General features: G+C 39.0%; 1 protein-coding gene across 6 annotated transcripts in view; it reads left to right on the forward strand.

The window, feature by feature from the left end:
* Positions 1–18,371, forward strand: part of SLC4A4 (solute carrier family 4 member 4) — a 310,190-nt gene that overhangs the window by 229,541 nt on the left and 62,278 nt on the right. For all 6 annotated transcript variants that reach the window (XM_064485250.1, XM_064485254.1, XM_031470303.2 and 3 more), the window contains 2 exons: positions 1,133–1,266; positions 7,955–8,226. In XM_064485250.1, the coding sequence (XP_064341320.1) occupies positions 1,133–1,266; positions 7,955–8,226 (406 nt within the window). The remainder of the gene's footprint in view (positions 1–1,132; positions 1,267–7,954; positions 8,227–18,371) is intronic.

Here is an 18,371-nt window from a genome sequence, read left to right on the forward strand (position 1 = left end):
AGTTTTGCTCTGCCATGTAAATTCATCTACCACCAAGTATATTTTTTGTGTCTTTTAAAGCTATAGAATGTCTTCATTTACTCACTTGAAAAATGTTTTATCTTACAGGTTTTATGGTTCAGATGTGTAGCCTTACGTATGAACAAAGGATCTGTCTTTTTATGTTATTAAAAACCATCTTTTGATGAAGTAGTATTTTAAATTTACAAAAGAACCTTCCTACAAATAAATATGTGATTTTTCTACCTGAAATTTGAAGTGATGAAAAAAGAATATAGGAAACAGGCTAGTTTGAGGTATTGGTCCTAAATGATGTGACTAAGAAGTGAGGATAATTTTGTTAGTCAGTGATGTTTGATAGCTCTTGTTTGTTTGTTCTTGTTACACTGAAGGGAAATAATGGGTTGATTTCCAGAGAAATACCTACAGGGAGATGTGGCCACAAAGGTTTGATTATCCATGTCCCTGCACATTTATTTCCTCTAGAGGTGAAGTAATTTAAAGCTCTTGTGTAAGTTGGACATTGGACAATGAATATGTAATAGGAATACTTTTTGGAATTGATGTCTTAGAGATTGCAGAACAGTGGGAAAATCACTGTCTGTGTCCCCTTTGCTCCCCTCTCCACTGGAAAAGCTTTTGTTCAGAGAAAATAGCTTTTTTGCATAAGATGTAGCTATTTATAAGTACTTGCTATGTGCAAGGTGAAATCCGGCTAAAACAAACACTGAAACCACAGAGGAGAAAAACGCCACCAAAAGTAATGTCACCTCTGCACACTTGGTGAGATTATATAGTGGGATTTTATGTATAGAAGCTTCAATTAATATTTTTAAAGTGGATCAGAGTCACCCTTTGCCTGCTACAGTCAACCACTAGTCATTCATTACAGGCGTTATAGTTTTGGTGAGCAGTTCAACCCTGGGAGTAGGCAGGAATGACTAAATTGTATGTATGGTGAAATAAAAGATAACACTCATATTGGTAAGAATCTTTATCCTTTACATTTGTTTGGTATGTTTGCGATAGCCCTTTTAATAGCATATTCATGTGGCTTAATTCCCTTAGTGACATCACACATGGAAAGAAAAAATATATTCTTCTTTTAACACCTCTGTTTTCTTTCTATTAGGGCGTGTTGGAGAGTTTCCTGGGCACTGCTGTCTCTGGAGCTGTCTTCTGCCTGTTTGCTGGCCAGCCACTCACGATTTTGAGCAGCACAGGACCCGTTCTCGTTTTTGAGAGACTTCTGTTTAATTTCAGCAAGTATGTGCATACACATCTACCTGTACATTAGAACTGTCTAATTGTAGAGCGTGCACGCCTAGCTGGAGCAGAGGATAGTAAATGGGGAGAGCAGAATCACGGGGATTTGAGGATTTGGAGGTTGCGAGGCCCTGGGAGACTAGGTGGTCCAGCACACCTTTGATTCATCTGAGGCCCAGGTGCCGCATTACCTCTCGCTCCAGCCCATCATTCTCTGCCTTCTTGTCCTGCTTTGTGTCTCGGGAGGTGGACCCTGTGGACTGCAACAGTCGTCTTCCCTGGCCCTCTGGCTTCCTGCTGGGTTTGGCTGCAGCAGAGCTCCAGGAGCACAGGAAGGTGGGGAGGGCAGGGTGCACCCGCCTACCCTCAGCTCTCGCTCTCGGCTTTGCCCAGCTGTCCTCTGAGTTCAGCCCCTGTCAGGTGGCTCCTCCACCCTGGCCCTTGCCCTCACCAGGCTCTGCTGCCTATTCCTGTTCTGTAGCCTTTCCAAGCAGGGAGGTAGAAATGGCTTCCCGATGGTGCTAGTCCCCGAGTACCTTGCCATTTTTCTGTTACTGACGCCTCTGTACATAGTCTAGTAAATTTCCTGAGAATCTCATTTGAGATCGCCTTCCATCTCCTGCTGTGATTCTCATGTGCCAGAGAAGTGAAATGACTTGTCAAGGTCACATGTCTCGTCTATGAAAGAGACTGGATGCTCTACTGCTCCTCACCCCCATTCCAGCATTCTGAACTCCAGATCCATTTCTAGACTCAACTGAGTAATAACTAACATTTACTGAGTGCTGACCACATACCGACTATTAGCCTGAGCACGTTTCGTGTACTCCCTCATTTATTTCTTGTAGCTGTCCTATGAGGTAGGGACCGTGTGCAGTTGTCTAGGTGAGAAAGCAGGCATGGAGCGGGTGAGTAAATTGTTGGCAGTTGCATCACCAGTCGTTGGCAGGGCTGGGATTTGAATCCTTGCGTTCTGACTCCAGAGCCTACGCCTCTTACGGACTCACTAGACATGACTAATGGGCGTGAGAGTTGTGATACTGATCTTTTCTTTTAGAAATTGATGGATCATTTTAAGAAGGAAAAAATGGAGTTAAGCAAATTATCCAAGTGGCCACATTTGCACACAGTTTCAAAATCAAATTGGGTATTCCAGCCTCTTTCTAATGAACTTGATACCTCTAAGAGAGAATTGCCTTTACTGGCAGGTCTCAGTCCCCAGATTGCAGAATTTCATACGACTTGTTACCACTCCTTGTGGGAAGTGCTGTATACTTCTGTTGTTATACATTTTTTAGAATTTTAATGTTAGAGAAATGTCATTACCTACTTAATGCCTCATGGAATTAAGGACTCATACAACAGGCTTTGAAACTGTGTGTGCCATCAAAAATGATCTCAAGATAGAGGAGGAAATGAGGATTTAAAGCTAGTTTTTTGAAAACTGGATTGAGAACATAAATGAGGGTCTCTCAGGAATTTAAAGTTCCATGTTTTCTGTAGATCATTACTGCAAATCTCTCTATCATAATTCTCAGAAGACCATTGGAAAGAGTTCTGCTCATGTCAGTTTATAAAAAGAGTCAAACAGTTTTTATATGTTTAAAAAAAAACATTGTGTGAGACAAGAAAGCCTTTATGGAAAGATTAAACAAGCACGTACTATAAACAGGAACAAACAGGCACATCTTTGCAGAAAGATTTATTGGATGTAATGTGATCAGAGCCTTAATCTACAGAAAATGTTTGCATTCTGGTTTGCTTTAGATAATTGTAGGATAGAGATTATTTCCTTTTGCTAAGCAAGTTCCATTCTCACTTTCCCTTCTATTTCATCATAATTGGAAACTTAAACATAGTTTCAAATGATTTATTTGAAAATAGTTGTAAAGCAACAAGAAACATTTGACAAACTCTGCTTTAAAGTCGTCACTGGCTAACATGTGACACTTAGGTGGCAAACCTTATTCTTTTATGCATGATGCTGTGTATCATTTGCTTACATATCCTCGTAGCAGTGCTAATATTTTGTCTAGATACAGACTACTTGTGTAGATCACTATTTCCCAAAATGGGTTTTCTCATTTACTGGTTCCAATAGATGTTCCATTAAAAAAAAAAAAAAAGAAAAAAAGAGCTCTGTCATCCCAGTAGATCTGGTAAGTGCTGTATATTATAGATTATATTATCCCGCCCTTGGTAATTCATTTTAGCTTACGAAGGGATCTGAGAAGTCCTTCAGGGAAGACACTGTTTTACTATGTTTTGCCCAGATTTTTCCCATCATATTTTACTTTTTTTTTTTTTTTTGAGAAATAGGTAAATTCTTGTTGTGTGAATTCAGTGGACTCAAACAGTAACTCCACGTAATTCACAGATTTATCTCTGACTAAGAATACAGCTTTTAATATTTCCCCAATAAACTGGAGAATCAGGAAGGAATATGAATGATACACTGTCACCTTTTAAAATTAGTAGCAGAATGAAGGAATAGCTCACACCTTTCCCCAAAACACTTGTGGTTTTGTTTTTCCAATTCTGCAGTCTCTTGTGCACTATTTTCATACATTATATCGCAATAATAGAGAATTAGATTCCTTTTCCTTTTCTTCAGGGAAGAATCTGAAAGGAAATTTAACAATGCATTCTAAGCCTTGTAGAACCTTCATAACTGAAGTTGGATTTTAGCCTGTATAATTGTCATTCAGTCATTTAATAATTTCTTTCTTACAGTCTTTGAACAATTTATAGGCCTTCAAATTATGATTTTCTTCTATTAAATTACTGGATTTATTCATTTAACTTAGGAGGTTTATGTTTATTTGCCAGATACTGATTTCTGAAGCATGCTTCATTGTGAATTTTTCACTTTGTCTGTACCCTTGGGTTTATGCTGCTCAAAACTATCACTTAAAATATCTAGAAAGAGTGTTACCAAAAGGATATACAGTCATTTTCTCCTTTTAACTCACCATAGTTTCTTCGGTCTCTAGTATCATTTCCTCTTTATAACTTGTAAATTTTTATAACTTAATTGCTATTTAAACTTGGCACCAAAGGGACCGATAGTCTTACTGGATGTAACATTGCTTTTTATTATAGTTATTACTGTTGGTCGGCTTGCTTAAAAAAGCCTCTCATCTTTTATTCCTCTATCTTCTTGCTGCTGTAAATATATCCTAATGGAGTACTGTTGGTATTAGTGATTTTGTTTGAATTTTTCCTACAAAGCCACTCTGGGAATATTTAAGTATTTTAGAGCAGCTATTTCGGTTTATTGTTTAGGTCCTAAGATTTAAGTTTATACACGCACTTCTTTCCTTTGTACTTAAACTGGTGGTGTTCCTGACCATTAGCTGGTGAGTAGATTTGTTTCTCATCCTGTTCTGTAAACAACCATTAGCATTCTTAGAACAAATTAAGATTGCTCTAACTTTCATCTTGTTAGGGAGGCAAAACTAGGTAATTGTTTAAAACTTTATTTTAACAAAAAAGTCTGTTGGCTCAGAAGTAATAAAACTGTTTCTGAGCTCTGAGACTGACTCATTGTGGAATAATGTAAATTATCTCAAATTCCTAGAATTTAACTTTTTCTAGAGTCTACTTATCTCACAAAGACATGCATAAGATTAGACTCTAGGGTTCCAGACATAAAGGGAACTGTGAGGAAATGCAAAAGATGTCTTCAGAAAGGTTTCAGGAAATCTGTAGAAGGTAACTGTCAACCTAAGTGTTACTCATCTCCTGCTTTGGTAATGGTCTTCCAATTTGTGTCATTTGGTGAGAAGAGGGAAACAAAGGACAGTGACTTTAAAGCGCACCTTATCATGAGCTAAATACAAATCAGACAGGAGGAACCATGGTGTAATTTTTAAAAGGACTGGTCTAAGAGCACAGAAATTTGGTTTCTGGTCTAGCTCTGCTGTTAAAACATCACATTTGGATAAATGACTTAGTTTCTATTGGCCTTGGTGTCCTCATCTCTAAAGTGAGGCATGTTGGGCTAATGGGTGTCTGTATTAGGATTCTCCAGAGAAATAGAACCAATAGGATGTGTATGCACATATATAAGAGACTTGTGATAAGGAACTGGCTCACACAGTTATTAAGGCTGGCAAGTCCAAAACGTGCAGGGTTGACCAGCAGGCTGGAGACCCAGGAGGGCTGATGCTCCAGTTCCAGTTCCAAGGCTGTCTGCCAGAGAACTGGGAAGAGCCCATGTTACAGGTCAGGCCCAGAGGCGCTCTGTCCACTGGGGAGGGCTCTCTTACTTGAGGGAAACTGGTCTTTTTGTTCTATTCAGTTGAGAAGCTGATTGGATGAGGCCCACCCTCATTATCGAGAGCAATCTGCTTTACTCAGAGTCTACCAATTTTAATGTTAATCTCATCAAAACCACCCTAAAACACCGAGTAATGTGTGACCCAATATCTGGGCACCTCTTGGGTCAGCCAAGTGGACACACAAAATCTAAGCAATTTTTAATTCTAATATCAGTAAAATTTTCAGTTGCTCATCACCTGGTTACAGTGACAGTAATTGTCTCTATCAGTCCTAAGCCAGGCATGCCTTAATTCATCCAGCAAATTTGTATTTAACTAACTGAAGTCTGTATTTAACTTATATGTGCTGGGCACAGAGCTAGGTAGAAAATTTGAGTTTTATTCTAAGAGCAGTGCAAGGTCACCAAAAGGTTTTAAACTGGGACATCTGATTTACATTTGAAAAGGTCATTTTGGCTGTGATGTGGAAAATGGCTTTGAGCAGGGACTCATAGCATGAATATTAGTAAGGAGGCTCTTACAAGAATCAGGCAGGGACTTCTTGGTGGCCCAGCCTGGGTTGTTGATGGTGAAGGTGTAGGTTCGAGGCCTTTGGGAAAGCATTAAAATACATGGCTAACAGTTACCGAAACTCATTGTCTAAAAGCAAGGCCGTAGAGTTTTGGGCGTGCATGGTCCTTGATTTATTTTTTTCTTGTGCAGAAACTGTGACTACCCCTCTCTGCTTTTTCATCACAGATGATGAGGAAAAAAAAATATTTTAAAGCACTGTCCACATAATTTTAAAAGAATCAGTATGAAATGCAATCAGTATGAAATGCTAAAATGTGAACACCTGACCCATCTTTTCCTCAGTGTGAATCTGGAACTAATTTACTTGTAAGAAGTGAAAAGGGCATCGAAAAACAGTGGCCTGCTTAGATGGAGGTGGCCTGTTCTAAGGTTGCTGTGGGACAGGCACAGACAGAAAAGGTGGCCACAAGAGTTTTCACACACGACTCCAGCAGAGGGTGTCATGTCTGTGGGAAGCTTCCTGACCAGCGTTAGTCTCTGGTGGTAACCTGGCAATGCAGCCTTTATTGATCTGCCCATAGGCCGCTTATCTGACCCACCTCCCTGTGGTGGCGGCGCTCAGTCCGCAGGGAGCATTGTGTGCAGCCACATGCTGCATGCCTTTTTCAGCACTCTTTCCTCTTCCTGGCCAGACCCTCCCTGGTCTGTCCAGAAAGTTCCTGCATATCCTTAAATACCTTTGAGGTTTTTTAATGAAAGTTCATCTCTCCCCAGAATTAGTTACTCCTTCTGTGATGCTTGGTGGGAACCCTTAGGTATCACTCAGTATTTTGCAGTGTGATTCTGTTTATCAGTGAGTCTTCCTCAGTAGACTTGGATGACTTGGGGACAGACAGGGAACATATTTATTTCAGTGTCTTCCTTAACCAGTAATGCTCATAAACATTTATTAAGCACATGCTGGTTACCAGTATTATGCTTTCAAATTGTTTATTCTATGAACTCCATGAAGACAGGGATCATATTTTTTGAATGAGAAAATCAATGAGTTATTTACATTCAATGGTATGATTATTTTCTTTGTGCTTTTCCCAAACTTCTGGAATTATTTCTTTATGGTAGCCCAATATCACTAGACCAAATTCTTAAAGGTGATACTTTCTAGATAAAATCAAGAATGAGCTTTATATCTTGAGGCTAAAATGATCTTGTATTTTTAGCAGTCATTCTACAGTCATTCAGTGGTTTTGATGCAGGAAAATGGTTGTGGGGTGTGAGGAGAGCCGAGTCCCAGGTCTTGGTTAAGCCCCTGGTCATTGGCTTCACACAGGAAAGAATTCAAGTGCAAGCCACCGTTGAGTTAAGGTAGATTTATTTAGAGAGAGAGTGTAAGGCAAGAGAAAGGCAAGGAAAGAGGTGTGGGAATTGGGTGCTCAGGTTAAAGTAAAAGTAGGTATACACTCCACAGACAGTGTGCGGGCCGTCTCCAAAGGGGAGAGAGAGCACAAAGGGCCACTAGACATGGTGTCACTTTTTAGGGTCTCAGTAGCTTCACAGCCTACAGGTGGGATCAATCCAGCTGCCCTGGGGAAGGGGCTGGGATTCCCAGCACCACCCATTCTTTGGCCCTTTGCGGTTAGCCTTGGGGCTGTCCTGGTGCCTGCGGGCATGTTATTTGATCAGGCTGTTACGATGAGCATATAATGAAGCTCAAGATCTATTAGAAGTCAAACCTCTTAATCCTCAAGGCCAACTAGGAGGTGACTCTTCCACAATTTTGGTTGCTGTCATTCCTTGAGTGGCTGTGCCCTGCCCCCTTCCCTCCTGTCTCAGTTTTACATTATTCTTTGTGTTCCATGGAAGTGGAGTCTAAATACCTGTCTTCTTTGCAGGGACCATAATTTTGACTATTTGGAGTTTCGCCTTTGGATTGGCCTGTGGTCAGCCTTCCTGTGCTTCATTTTGGTGGCCACCGACGCCAGCTTCTTGGTTCAGTATTTCACGCGCTTCACCGAAGAGGGCTTCTCCTCTCTGATTAGCTTCATCTTTATCTACGATGCTTTCAAGAAGATGATCAAGCTAGCTGATTACTACCCCATCAACTCCAACTTCAAAGTGGGCTACAACACTCAATTTTCCTGTGTTTGTATGCCGCCGGACCCAGGTGAGGACATTGTGCACAGTGTTTGTGCTTATTACCCTGTGTTTGGAGGAAGCAGTAGCCTCCAGGCACGCCCGCTTTCAACATGGTATCAGGGTCTTCAGGAAAGGGTTTTGTTCTGTATTCTCTGAGAAACCCCCCTGCTGAATTCATAGTCTCATTGCCTGGAGGTATCTTAGCCCTGTGTCCCAGCCAGGAAGTGAAACCAGGAGCTCTGGCACGTGAGCATAGTTAGCTCAATACTTTGAAATTAACTCAAGCTGCCTTATTTGCAAGGAAATTATGGGTACATTATTATTGATCTTATCTGATAGGTGGGGAAGCCAGGTCCCTGTATTAACAGATATCAGGACCAGACAAGCCTAGTCCTCTGAACTTCCATTCCATGTTTTGCTGCCTCCTTATTCCTATAGGAATCTCTCCCATAAGTAAATTCTAACTCAATCATTTTAAACTTACAGAAGAAACAAGATACTGATTCACTTTATATAATTTGAAGCATGAAGTTAAAAAAGAAATTCAGACTGGAGTCTCCTAGTGATAAACTAGAGCCTTATAGTTCGTCTGTACTGGACAATGTAAATAAGAAAGGAAAGGGAAGGAAAAGAAGAAATAAGAGAAAGGCGTACGAGAAGGAATATTATGTTCTTGGAGGAGATTTCTATTCCAGAGTTAGGAAAAATGTAAAAGTAGCTTCTTGGTAAGGAATAGGATTCTGTACCTCTTAGACCTTTAACATCCATCTTGGTAAACCTGAGTCAGCATCAGAACTTTTTCACAAAAAAGTGCTCAATGTGGTCTTCGGAATTTTCTCTTGGAGTAATTCACCATCAATTTATAATGTAGAAGGCATTTGGGAAAAAAAAGAAGATTCATTTTGGTGAAAGTTGCTTTGCATCTGCTCTGGTAGAACGCATGTAGACATTTGTGTCAGCCAATTAAATGCTGATAGTGCTAGTGATTCTCAATTTTGCCATTAGCTATAGGTCATTGTCCCTTAAAATAAAAAATGACACACAATCCATGCTTTTTGACTACAGTCTTGTAGTCCCAGAAGCACGGCAGTGTTTGGAGGGCTATGTATACCTGGGCTTAAATGTAGGGTACATTTTTATTTTTATTATAGAGTCTAGGGAGAAATTTTTATTTATAGAGTCTAGGGAGAAATTTCTTACTGTTTACAGTAAAACAAACATAGTTATTATATTATAGACTAGAATGCAAAATGCTTATGAATTTAAAAACTCAACAAGGTACTATGAAGAATTTTTGATGCTTGTGCAGACTATGTCAGATTACTACCAGATATTTTGGTGGTGTCTCTGCACTCTTCTTGGCCACTTTGGTGGTGAAGGCTTACAAGACCCACATGCATCTTGAGTGGTGAGAGAGAAGAGAATGCTATTTCCTAAAAATGGATCAGTCAGTGACACCCATGAAAAGAAAGGGCATTGTTGACCTTTGCACTCGTGGATTCTTTTTGTCTCATTTAGGGAAAATCAGCTCACATCAAAATAAAATCCATGCATAAAAGCAGGCAGAGACAGGTAAAAAGTAGAAATTTAAAGATTCAGGCAGCATGAGTGCCATGGATATAAAGGCCTATTATTGTTAAGATGTATACTGATTAGAAATATTTCAAAACTTGAGAAGCGCTTGGAAAAGAGTAAGCACTCAATAAGTGACAGATATTATTAGAAACAATTCAATATTATGCTCCCCAGAGAACCCCAGGAAACGTGTTACCATTACGTGACTATAAGAGCCCTTCCCGGGAGAGTAGGGGTCAAACCCCCGGTAACCATGCTCCCTGGCCTTTCAGGAGACAGGCAGACAACACACATTCAAAATACCAGATCACAGACATAATTCACTGTGGGATTTTGAACTTTCCGTTTTACTTATTTATTTCTATCTATTTATATGTATATTTATTTACGGAAAAGTCTGTATACTGACTTCTTAGGGAAGTCTGAGTCATCAGACATTAAGATTTTTCTAAAGGCAAAAAATACTGTAGGCTGTTTTGAGGTTTGAAGTATTCATAAAGCCAGATGAGGGCTTTGTCAGCACACCTGCACAAAGAACTCCCGAGTGTCAGCCCCACACCCACCTGAGGCTAATGGAAACTTGCAGCCTTTGTTTTAATTGGATGCTGGCAGAGAAGGTAATGTGAAACCAGGGAAGACATATCTGAATGCATTTTCATTGTGAAAAATACAACAAATATATCACTTGGAATTCTATTTCCAAGAAGGATCTTTGTTTTCTTGAAAAAAATGGTATTGAGGCTTTTACCCATGCATGGCGAGTGCTGGATGAGTTGGCATTAGATAGCTTTTCCTTTGACCTGTTTGCCCTAGGTTGTGTGAAAAGTCTGTCCTAAATAGCTCAGAGCTGTCTTGGAAGGACTGTGACAATTGCCATTACCTCTCAGGGGTACCAGTAAAGCAGTGTGGCAGGGCTTTGAAGTCAGGAAATCTTGTATTCAAGTCTCAGCTTGGCTAATGCCCAGTGTATGACTTTGGGCAAGTTCCTTTTCCCAAGGTAGCTTTGCCTTACCTTCCTCATCTGTAAAATGGGGTTATAATAGTACCTATCTTATAGAATTATTTTGAAGAAAAAAATGAGGTATTACAGACAAAATATTTTGGACAGTTTCTAATAAGTAATTCAGTGTTAACCATTTAATAGCCATTATTATTAAAACTTAGGGTTCGTAAGGATGAGTGATAGATCGAGCAAACCAGTCTTCATCATTCTCCCTTCTAAGCAGATTTTGTTGGGCGATTGGCTTATTCTGCAACAGGCCCATTGGTTGCACCCTGTAGTTTTAGAGTTGTTTGGATGAGTGGCATTCATGAAAGATACGTATGTGAATGTGAGGGATTATTTAAGCCTATGGAGATGAGATTTGTTTCTGGTGTAGAAAAAGGCAAATGGATAATTTGCATTTTCATGACAATCTCATGTTTTCCAGAAGCCCATAAGATTAACAATTGCATATTTCTCCCATCACCTTAACACTTTTTGATAGAAGACTGCTTAGATTCACCATAAATTCAGTACTTTGTGACACCAAACTGAAAAATGATAGTGAGAGAATAATATAGTTGCATGTACAGCTAGAGTAAGTATTCTAAAAACAGCAAAAGGCTGGCCTTTTACCACAACATGCACTCCTAGTAAAAGAATTTAATCAATGAGTCAATAATATTTAAACTGGCAGATAACTTGTTTTTCAACCCTGGGACAGTGTGTAACAGTGAACCAGCAACTGCGCAGATGGAGTTGTGATCCTGCACACTGAGAAATGATTTTACAGGAAAGGAAATAGGGTCACTTAATCACTAAGAAAACTGTATTTGTGGCCACAATAATATTGTGGTTTTATGGCGCTTTGTGAAGACAGCCCTTCCTCCTCCCTTCCTGATCTTTCTTGTTCTCACTTATTTTCATAAAACTTCATCACCTCCTGAATTTCCTTTTCTGAATGCACCTTTTCCTCTTTTCCTCCTGCCTCCATCTGTCGCCCAGTAAATAACCCACATCACACACCCAGGTTCTCATTTATTGAAGAACAAGGAAGCACAGTTGCAGTTGCTAAAAGGAAAGTCAGCCATGAAGTTTGACGTATCAGTCAGGTTCCTGGCACCTAGGTTTTGTGCTAACATTCCCTTTTCTGAGGAATAGGGTAGCCATTCATTAATGTAGAGGTAGGAGAAGTTCTGTTTCCCACTCTGCCTTGAAGGTTACATCGCAGAGGTGTATGAGGAGGAAGATGCTTCATTTCAAAAGCCTAAAGTGAAAATGAAAAATATGCAATTGAAGGACGATTCACAATATTTCTTCTCATCACAAATATCCCAATTTAGGAAATTGTTAGTGTGGTATAGTATAAACAGTAAGGAGTTTGGAGTAAAGGAAACTGGGTTTGAATTCAGCTCTAAGTAGCCACCTAATCCTGGGCTACGCTAATTTCCTAGTTCTCTTTGTTTCATAATCTGTGAGCTGGGTTAGTAATTGTACCTACTCTCAGAGGTTACTATAAGGATTAAATGAAATAATCTGTGTAAAATTATCTTGCACTTACGAGACACTGAGTAAAAATTTGTTCTTTTTCTCATTTCTCTTTGTCCCACAAAGGATGCCCCAGCAGATTAATCTTGTAGTTGTGTTCTTTAAAAGGGGGTCAGACATTAAACTTCCCTTGAAATTTTCCTAGAGAAAGAGACTGACTAAGCTTCCACTGGAAGCTTATCAAACAAGTAAACAAACAAAAGCTAAGGTACTGTTGTAGATAAATATGAAATACTGAAGCAGTATTTAAAAGAAAAAATGTTAAGGAGTTCAGTGCATCATGTTAGATCATTTAATACTATTCCTCTGAATCTTAAGGCTACAAAAATATTGTACACTATACGTAGTCATGTAGAAAAAGGCTTTAAAATCCTAGACGTGAGATGTCCAGTTCTTCTTGGAAGAATCTAATTCATTCAAAAGCAGAAATGCACCTAGAGATTATCATACTAAGTGAAGATAAGTCAGAGGAAGACAAGCATCATATATCACATATGTATGGAATCTTAAAAAATGACACAAATAAACTTATTTACAGAACAGAAACAGACCAACAGACATAGAAAACAAATTTCTGGTTACCAAAAGAGAAAAAGGGATGGGGGGAATAAATTAGGACTTTTGGGATTAGCAGATGCAAACTACTATATATAAAATAGACAGACAACAAGGGCCTACTGTACAGCACAGAGAACTATATTTAATATCTTGTAATAACCTATAATGAAAAAGAATATATATATATATAACTGAATAACTATGCTGTATGCTAGAAACTAACACAACATTGTAAATCAACTATACTTAAAAAAAAAAAAAGCTAGAATTTTGTAAATAGGGAACAGAACATAGACTTTCTTTCTTCCTCTTTTCCTTTCTCCTTCTCTTCCTTCTCCTGCCTTTTTTCCTTCCCCTTCTGCCATCAACAAAAATTTACTGAGGGTCTAGTTCATTGCTTTTTAAGAATTGTGTTCTACTTGCAGTGAAGTAGAACACACACCATACACACACCACATGCTTACACGTGCGCAGGTGCACACACATACATATATATACACATGGTGGTTTTTATCAAATGTGTTTTTTTTTAAAAAGTGTTAATTACTTTTTGAATGAACGATCAGAAATCCATTTGATGAAGACTTTTAGAAATAATTTCTACCCTAGTGCCTGTGTTCATTTACCTAATGTGTCAAGGTTGCAGTGACTACACACTCAAGGGTGTGTTAATATTTTGGAAAAGGTCAAAATAAATTTTCTGACCAGGTGTTGGTTTTGTATCTGGAGGGGGAAAAGTACTTACTAAATATGATAAACAAATTAGGAAGGCAAGAAAAGTTGCCTCTAGGAGATAGACACTATATTTTACTCTCAGCAGGAGGGATATATTTTATTTATTTAGGGTTGACTGCTCCAGGGAGAACATGCTTAATAATGGATGAATGATTAAGAGGAATAAAGCCTTTCTCAGGCGCCAAGTGCATCGCTGTCTGTAGTATCTCTAAGTGAAACACGGCCTTTTCCCTGGTATGAAACTGTTGGACCAAGTCAAGCAATTGGAATTAAGCATGGCTTCCATTTCGGTTTATTCACAGCAGGGGGAGGCTTCCAAATGCTCCAAAATAGTTGTCACCAGAGTGGAATTTCATCACCATTTTTTTCCTATATAATTTTTCTATTATCTTAATAAATGCTATGCACCAATATGTTATAACCATTAAAAAGAGCTGCTGGATCGTGTTTCCTGTGGTCCCATATTATAGTCAATATGTGTTTCATAATTAGCACATTTAAAGAAAATTAGGTCATGGAAGATAATCCTGATTCATCTTCCATGCCCTGCACCATAGTCTATGCGATCTGCAGTTTTATTTTTATTATATGTCATTCCCTCTTTAGATGATACAGTAGGTTTAATCATAGACTGATGGCTAAACGGGAAGTGCAGGGCCTTCTATGGGAGCCCCACTTAGGCTCTGTGTCTGCCAAGATGCTTTCCCAGCACGTCTGGCACTGTGTCATCCATGGTGACATGGTCTTTTGAGATAGCCATGGATATTTGAAAGACTCATCATTTCAGTCTCCTTTTATTGACCTAACGTATGTTTTAGCAGTGTCTGTGTAACACTTGCAGGAATGAGAAAAGAAGCAGTGAATTTGGATAATCACCAGACCTGGATAATGGCCTAGTGTTGGGTTGGAATAAAACACAGATTTGGAAAATGTACCCCAGAATAGTGTCCATGCATATCCTAAATGTAATGGTGGGTAGGTATGGAAGAGAAGTTTGGAGAAAAGTAGTGGCTAAATATATCCCACTTAATACCAGATGGTAGCTCAGCTCCAGTGCAGTGTCATAGGTGAACGTGTCCGGTGGATTAAAGGGCTCGTAACTTGAACTTGTCTAGTGACAGTGAAAATCTCACACATGAGGCTTGGTAAAAATACTTAGGAAAACAAAAAGGATAATAACAACAAAGAGTGAATAAAAACTTGCCATTAATTTTGTTTAAGACATAAGGCTGAGATAGTGGCAGCTAATTTCTCAAGAGCTGCTTTTCCCAAAGTTTTCCTCATTCACCTTGTCATCCTAACAAAAGCCATTTTTTGCCCTCTTATTGGTCTAGAGACTTAGAGTATAAATATTTGACTTTATCAAGAAACACTTGTGTGCTCAAGTTACCAAAGACCTTTCAATAAATCTGACATAACCACACAGGCAAGAAACTTACTCAGTTTTATTCTAGATCTATGTTCTTGTTATGTAGTTTCCTTAAGATGTTACTTAAATAGAATGGAATAAAAGTTTCTTTATTGTGGAGACTACTCTTAAATTTTTTCTTATTCAGAGCAGGTTAATCAGTTCCATGCTAGGAGGGAATGCTGAGGGCAGAAATTCAGATTTGACTAACATTTATTAAGCACCATCCAAATGCCAGAGGTTTTATTAGTGGACTTTAATAAACTATATTTTATCGCATAAACCTTGTGAGGTAGCTGACATTCTTCCTGGGGTGAAATTCTGCTTTCTCTGGGTCATAAAGCTACTAGTAATCTTGGCTACCATTTATTTAGTTTACCTGGTATTGGACACTGTGTTAGCAATTTTACCTACATTGTCTTATTTAATTCACATGGAAACCATGTGAGGTGGATGGTGTCAAATCCAGTTTCACAAATGTAGGACCTGTGGTGAAGAGGAGTGAGGTAACTTCTTGACAGTTGTGTGGCAAGGGAGTCTGGGGACACTGTGTTCCAGAAGGTGGAGGAGCCAGAAGTCCAGCGTGGTCCTCCTGCACGCCTTTCTCCACACTGTGACGTGCTGGCGCGTCAGAGCAGAGAGATCTGCCTCAGTGGCTGGTTGTTGCTCATAGTTGACCTCTTAGCCTCAAGTGAGCTTTTGTGCGTATTCCTGTCGGTATTGTTCCTGCGGAGGATTCATGTGGCTAGTTCCTGGTACTAGATCACTGGAGGATAAAGAAGAACAGCCTTACCCAGTACAGTTGACATTCCCTACGTAGAAACTGCACTAACACTGACATGTGGATATCACCTCTTTTTTCGGCTTATAGTTCCTGCAGCCTGTTCTTTCTCTAGATCTCTCAGTAAACATAAAAAGAAAAGCCAGTTGAAGATGGAAAACTCATAGACACCTTTTTAAACATCTGTTACTGACAGTGAACATTCCTCCATTCCAGAGGATCGGCTAGAATTTGATACACGGAAAGAAGGATCAAGAAGTGAAAATCCAAGGGACGTAAAATGATCAACCAGTGGAAATACCCTGAAACCAAGTACAGGACACAGAGTGTCCCAGCTAATTCTAAATTAGCCAGATTCCTTGGGCAAAGAGTTTCTTTGTTTTGTAAGCCATTGGGCTGAGCAAATAGTGAAGAGAAACAGAATGCAGTGTATTTTGGCTTTTCCATTTCACCTTTCCAGAAGCCTAATTAAACATATTACAAATCCTGTATACACAGGTCATTCTGCAATTGGTTGCCAAAGTATCTGCTTCATATGTGTCTGGATCCAAGTGGTGACCAGGGGCTCTTGTAGACCAAGTTCCCAATTGGAATTGATCGTTTTCTCTCCTGTGAGCTTAAAGGAATTTATTTTTAAACTTATTTATGGACTCTACAATATTCTGCCAATATGTATTTATGGAAGTTCTTGTTTATATATTTATTTTGAAGGCTTTCTCTTGAAGCAACTACTTATTAAAATAAGTAGGAAATGTATATACTTCTTATGGTCTTTTTTTTTTTTTTCTTAATGGAGGTGCTGGGGATTAAACACAGGACCTTGTGTGTGCTAAGCATGTGCTCTACCACTGAGCTATACCCTTCCCCCCCTTACTGTCCTTTTGATACTGCTCTTTTGGGATTTTAAGAGCCAATGTGCTTTCATAGCTTATTTCAAAGGAAAATGGAAAAGATAAAAAGAATTTAGTTAGCAAATTGACATGTATCCAGAACTTGAGAGAAGTTACTAAAAGTTCGGATTGGAATCCTGTTTTAGTTCACTCGTGGTCTTTATTATCTGTCATTCATTTCACAAAGAAAGAGCCTGGAATACCTCCCTCCTCCCTCCTCACTCCTTACTCCTTGTTTTCAGGCAGAGATGTGTGTTGCAAAAAGACCTTCACTCTCTTGTGACAGGAAGCTCATAAAATTGCATTCAAGAATCTAGCTCAGGAAGAGCAGCTTCTAGACACCTTCTAAATAGTGCTTTTGATTTCACGTATGCTAGTTTCCTTCGAATGTTCAGACAAGTCAGACATTTCAATTTACAGACAAGACCCACGTCATCTAACATTGGCAAGCACTCTCCCACCTTGAATTCTGTGACCACACGAATCATCCTGATTTTGGTGAACAGAAATGCTGGGTAGGAAAAGGAAGAATGGTGTACAGGGTTTAGGTACCAGCTCCACTTCTAGTTGACTCTGTAACCCTGGGCGAGAAACCTGACATATTTTGCGTCTGGGTCCCATTCAAAGTAAAACCAGTATAAAAGTATACCTGTTAACATGCGCTTGTCTGTTTCAATGTGAACAAGTGGAATAATTATAAGAAAATGTACTTTAAGCATTTTAGAGCAAAATAGTAATAAAATTCTAGGTTTTGTTAATAATAATTTACTAGCATCTTCTTCCTTTATGGAATGGATTCATGCTAGGTCTTTCTGTTTGGGCCAAGCATCCTTTATCCTATTTTGACTCTTTCGGTGGCATGTAGTGAAACAGAGAGAATAAGAAAACAGTGTGCATGTGTACTTGTTTTACTGATAGACTAGGGAAGCCCTGGCAGCAGCTAGCACTAGGTTAAAAGATGAACAATTCCAGAGCCTTCAAAGATCAGAATGGATTGAGAAAAACTAGGACTGAAGCTTAATAGTCTCTCCTTTTATTTGTTTTCCTTATTTCAATTCTTTTGCCTTTATCTGCTCTCATTCACTTATAGTCATTAAATGGCCCCTTTCCTAGCTTCTTTTATTGACAGTGAACAGAATTTTTTTTCAGCTTTATTGACATATAATTGACAAGTAAGATTGTAATATATTTAAAGTGTACAACATGACAATTTCATATTCTTATACATTCTGAAAGGATTCCCACTAAGTTAACACATCCATGACCTCGTGGATTTGATTTGATTTGATTTGATTTGGTGAGGACATTTAAGTTCTACTCTATTAGGGAATTTCAACTATACAATACAGTATTATCAACTATAGTCATTGTGTTACACGTTAGAGCCTCAGATCTTAGTTCTCTTACAACTGAAAATGTGTACCCTTTTACCAGCTCTACCTATTCCCCTAACCCCTACCTCCTGGCAACGACCATTCTACTCTCTGTTTCTGTGGGTTTGACTTCTTTTTTTTTGGAGATTCCATCTATAAATGATCCAGTGCAATGTTTGTCTTTCCTTGCCTGGCTTATTTCACTCAGCATAATGTCCTCCAGGTTCATCCATGCTTTTGCAAATGGCAGGATTTCCTTCTTTTTAAAGGTTGGATAATCAACAGATATTTTTGTGTTCCTGTTGGTGAAGGACCAGACTGAT

This window comes from Camelus dromedarius, chromosome 1 (genome assembly GCF_036321535.1).
Source record: "Camelus dromedarius isolate mCamDro1 chromosome 1, mCamDro1.pat, whole genome shotgun sequence".
Classification (NCBI taxonomy): domain Eukaryota; kingdom Metazoa; phylum Chordata; class Mammalia; order Artiodactyla; family Camelidae; genus Camelus; species Camelus dromedarius.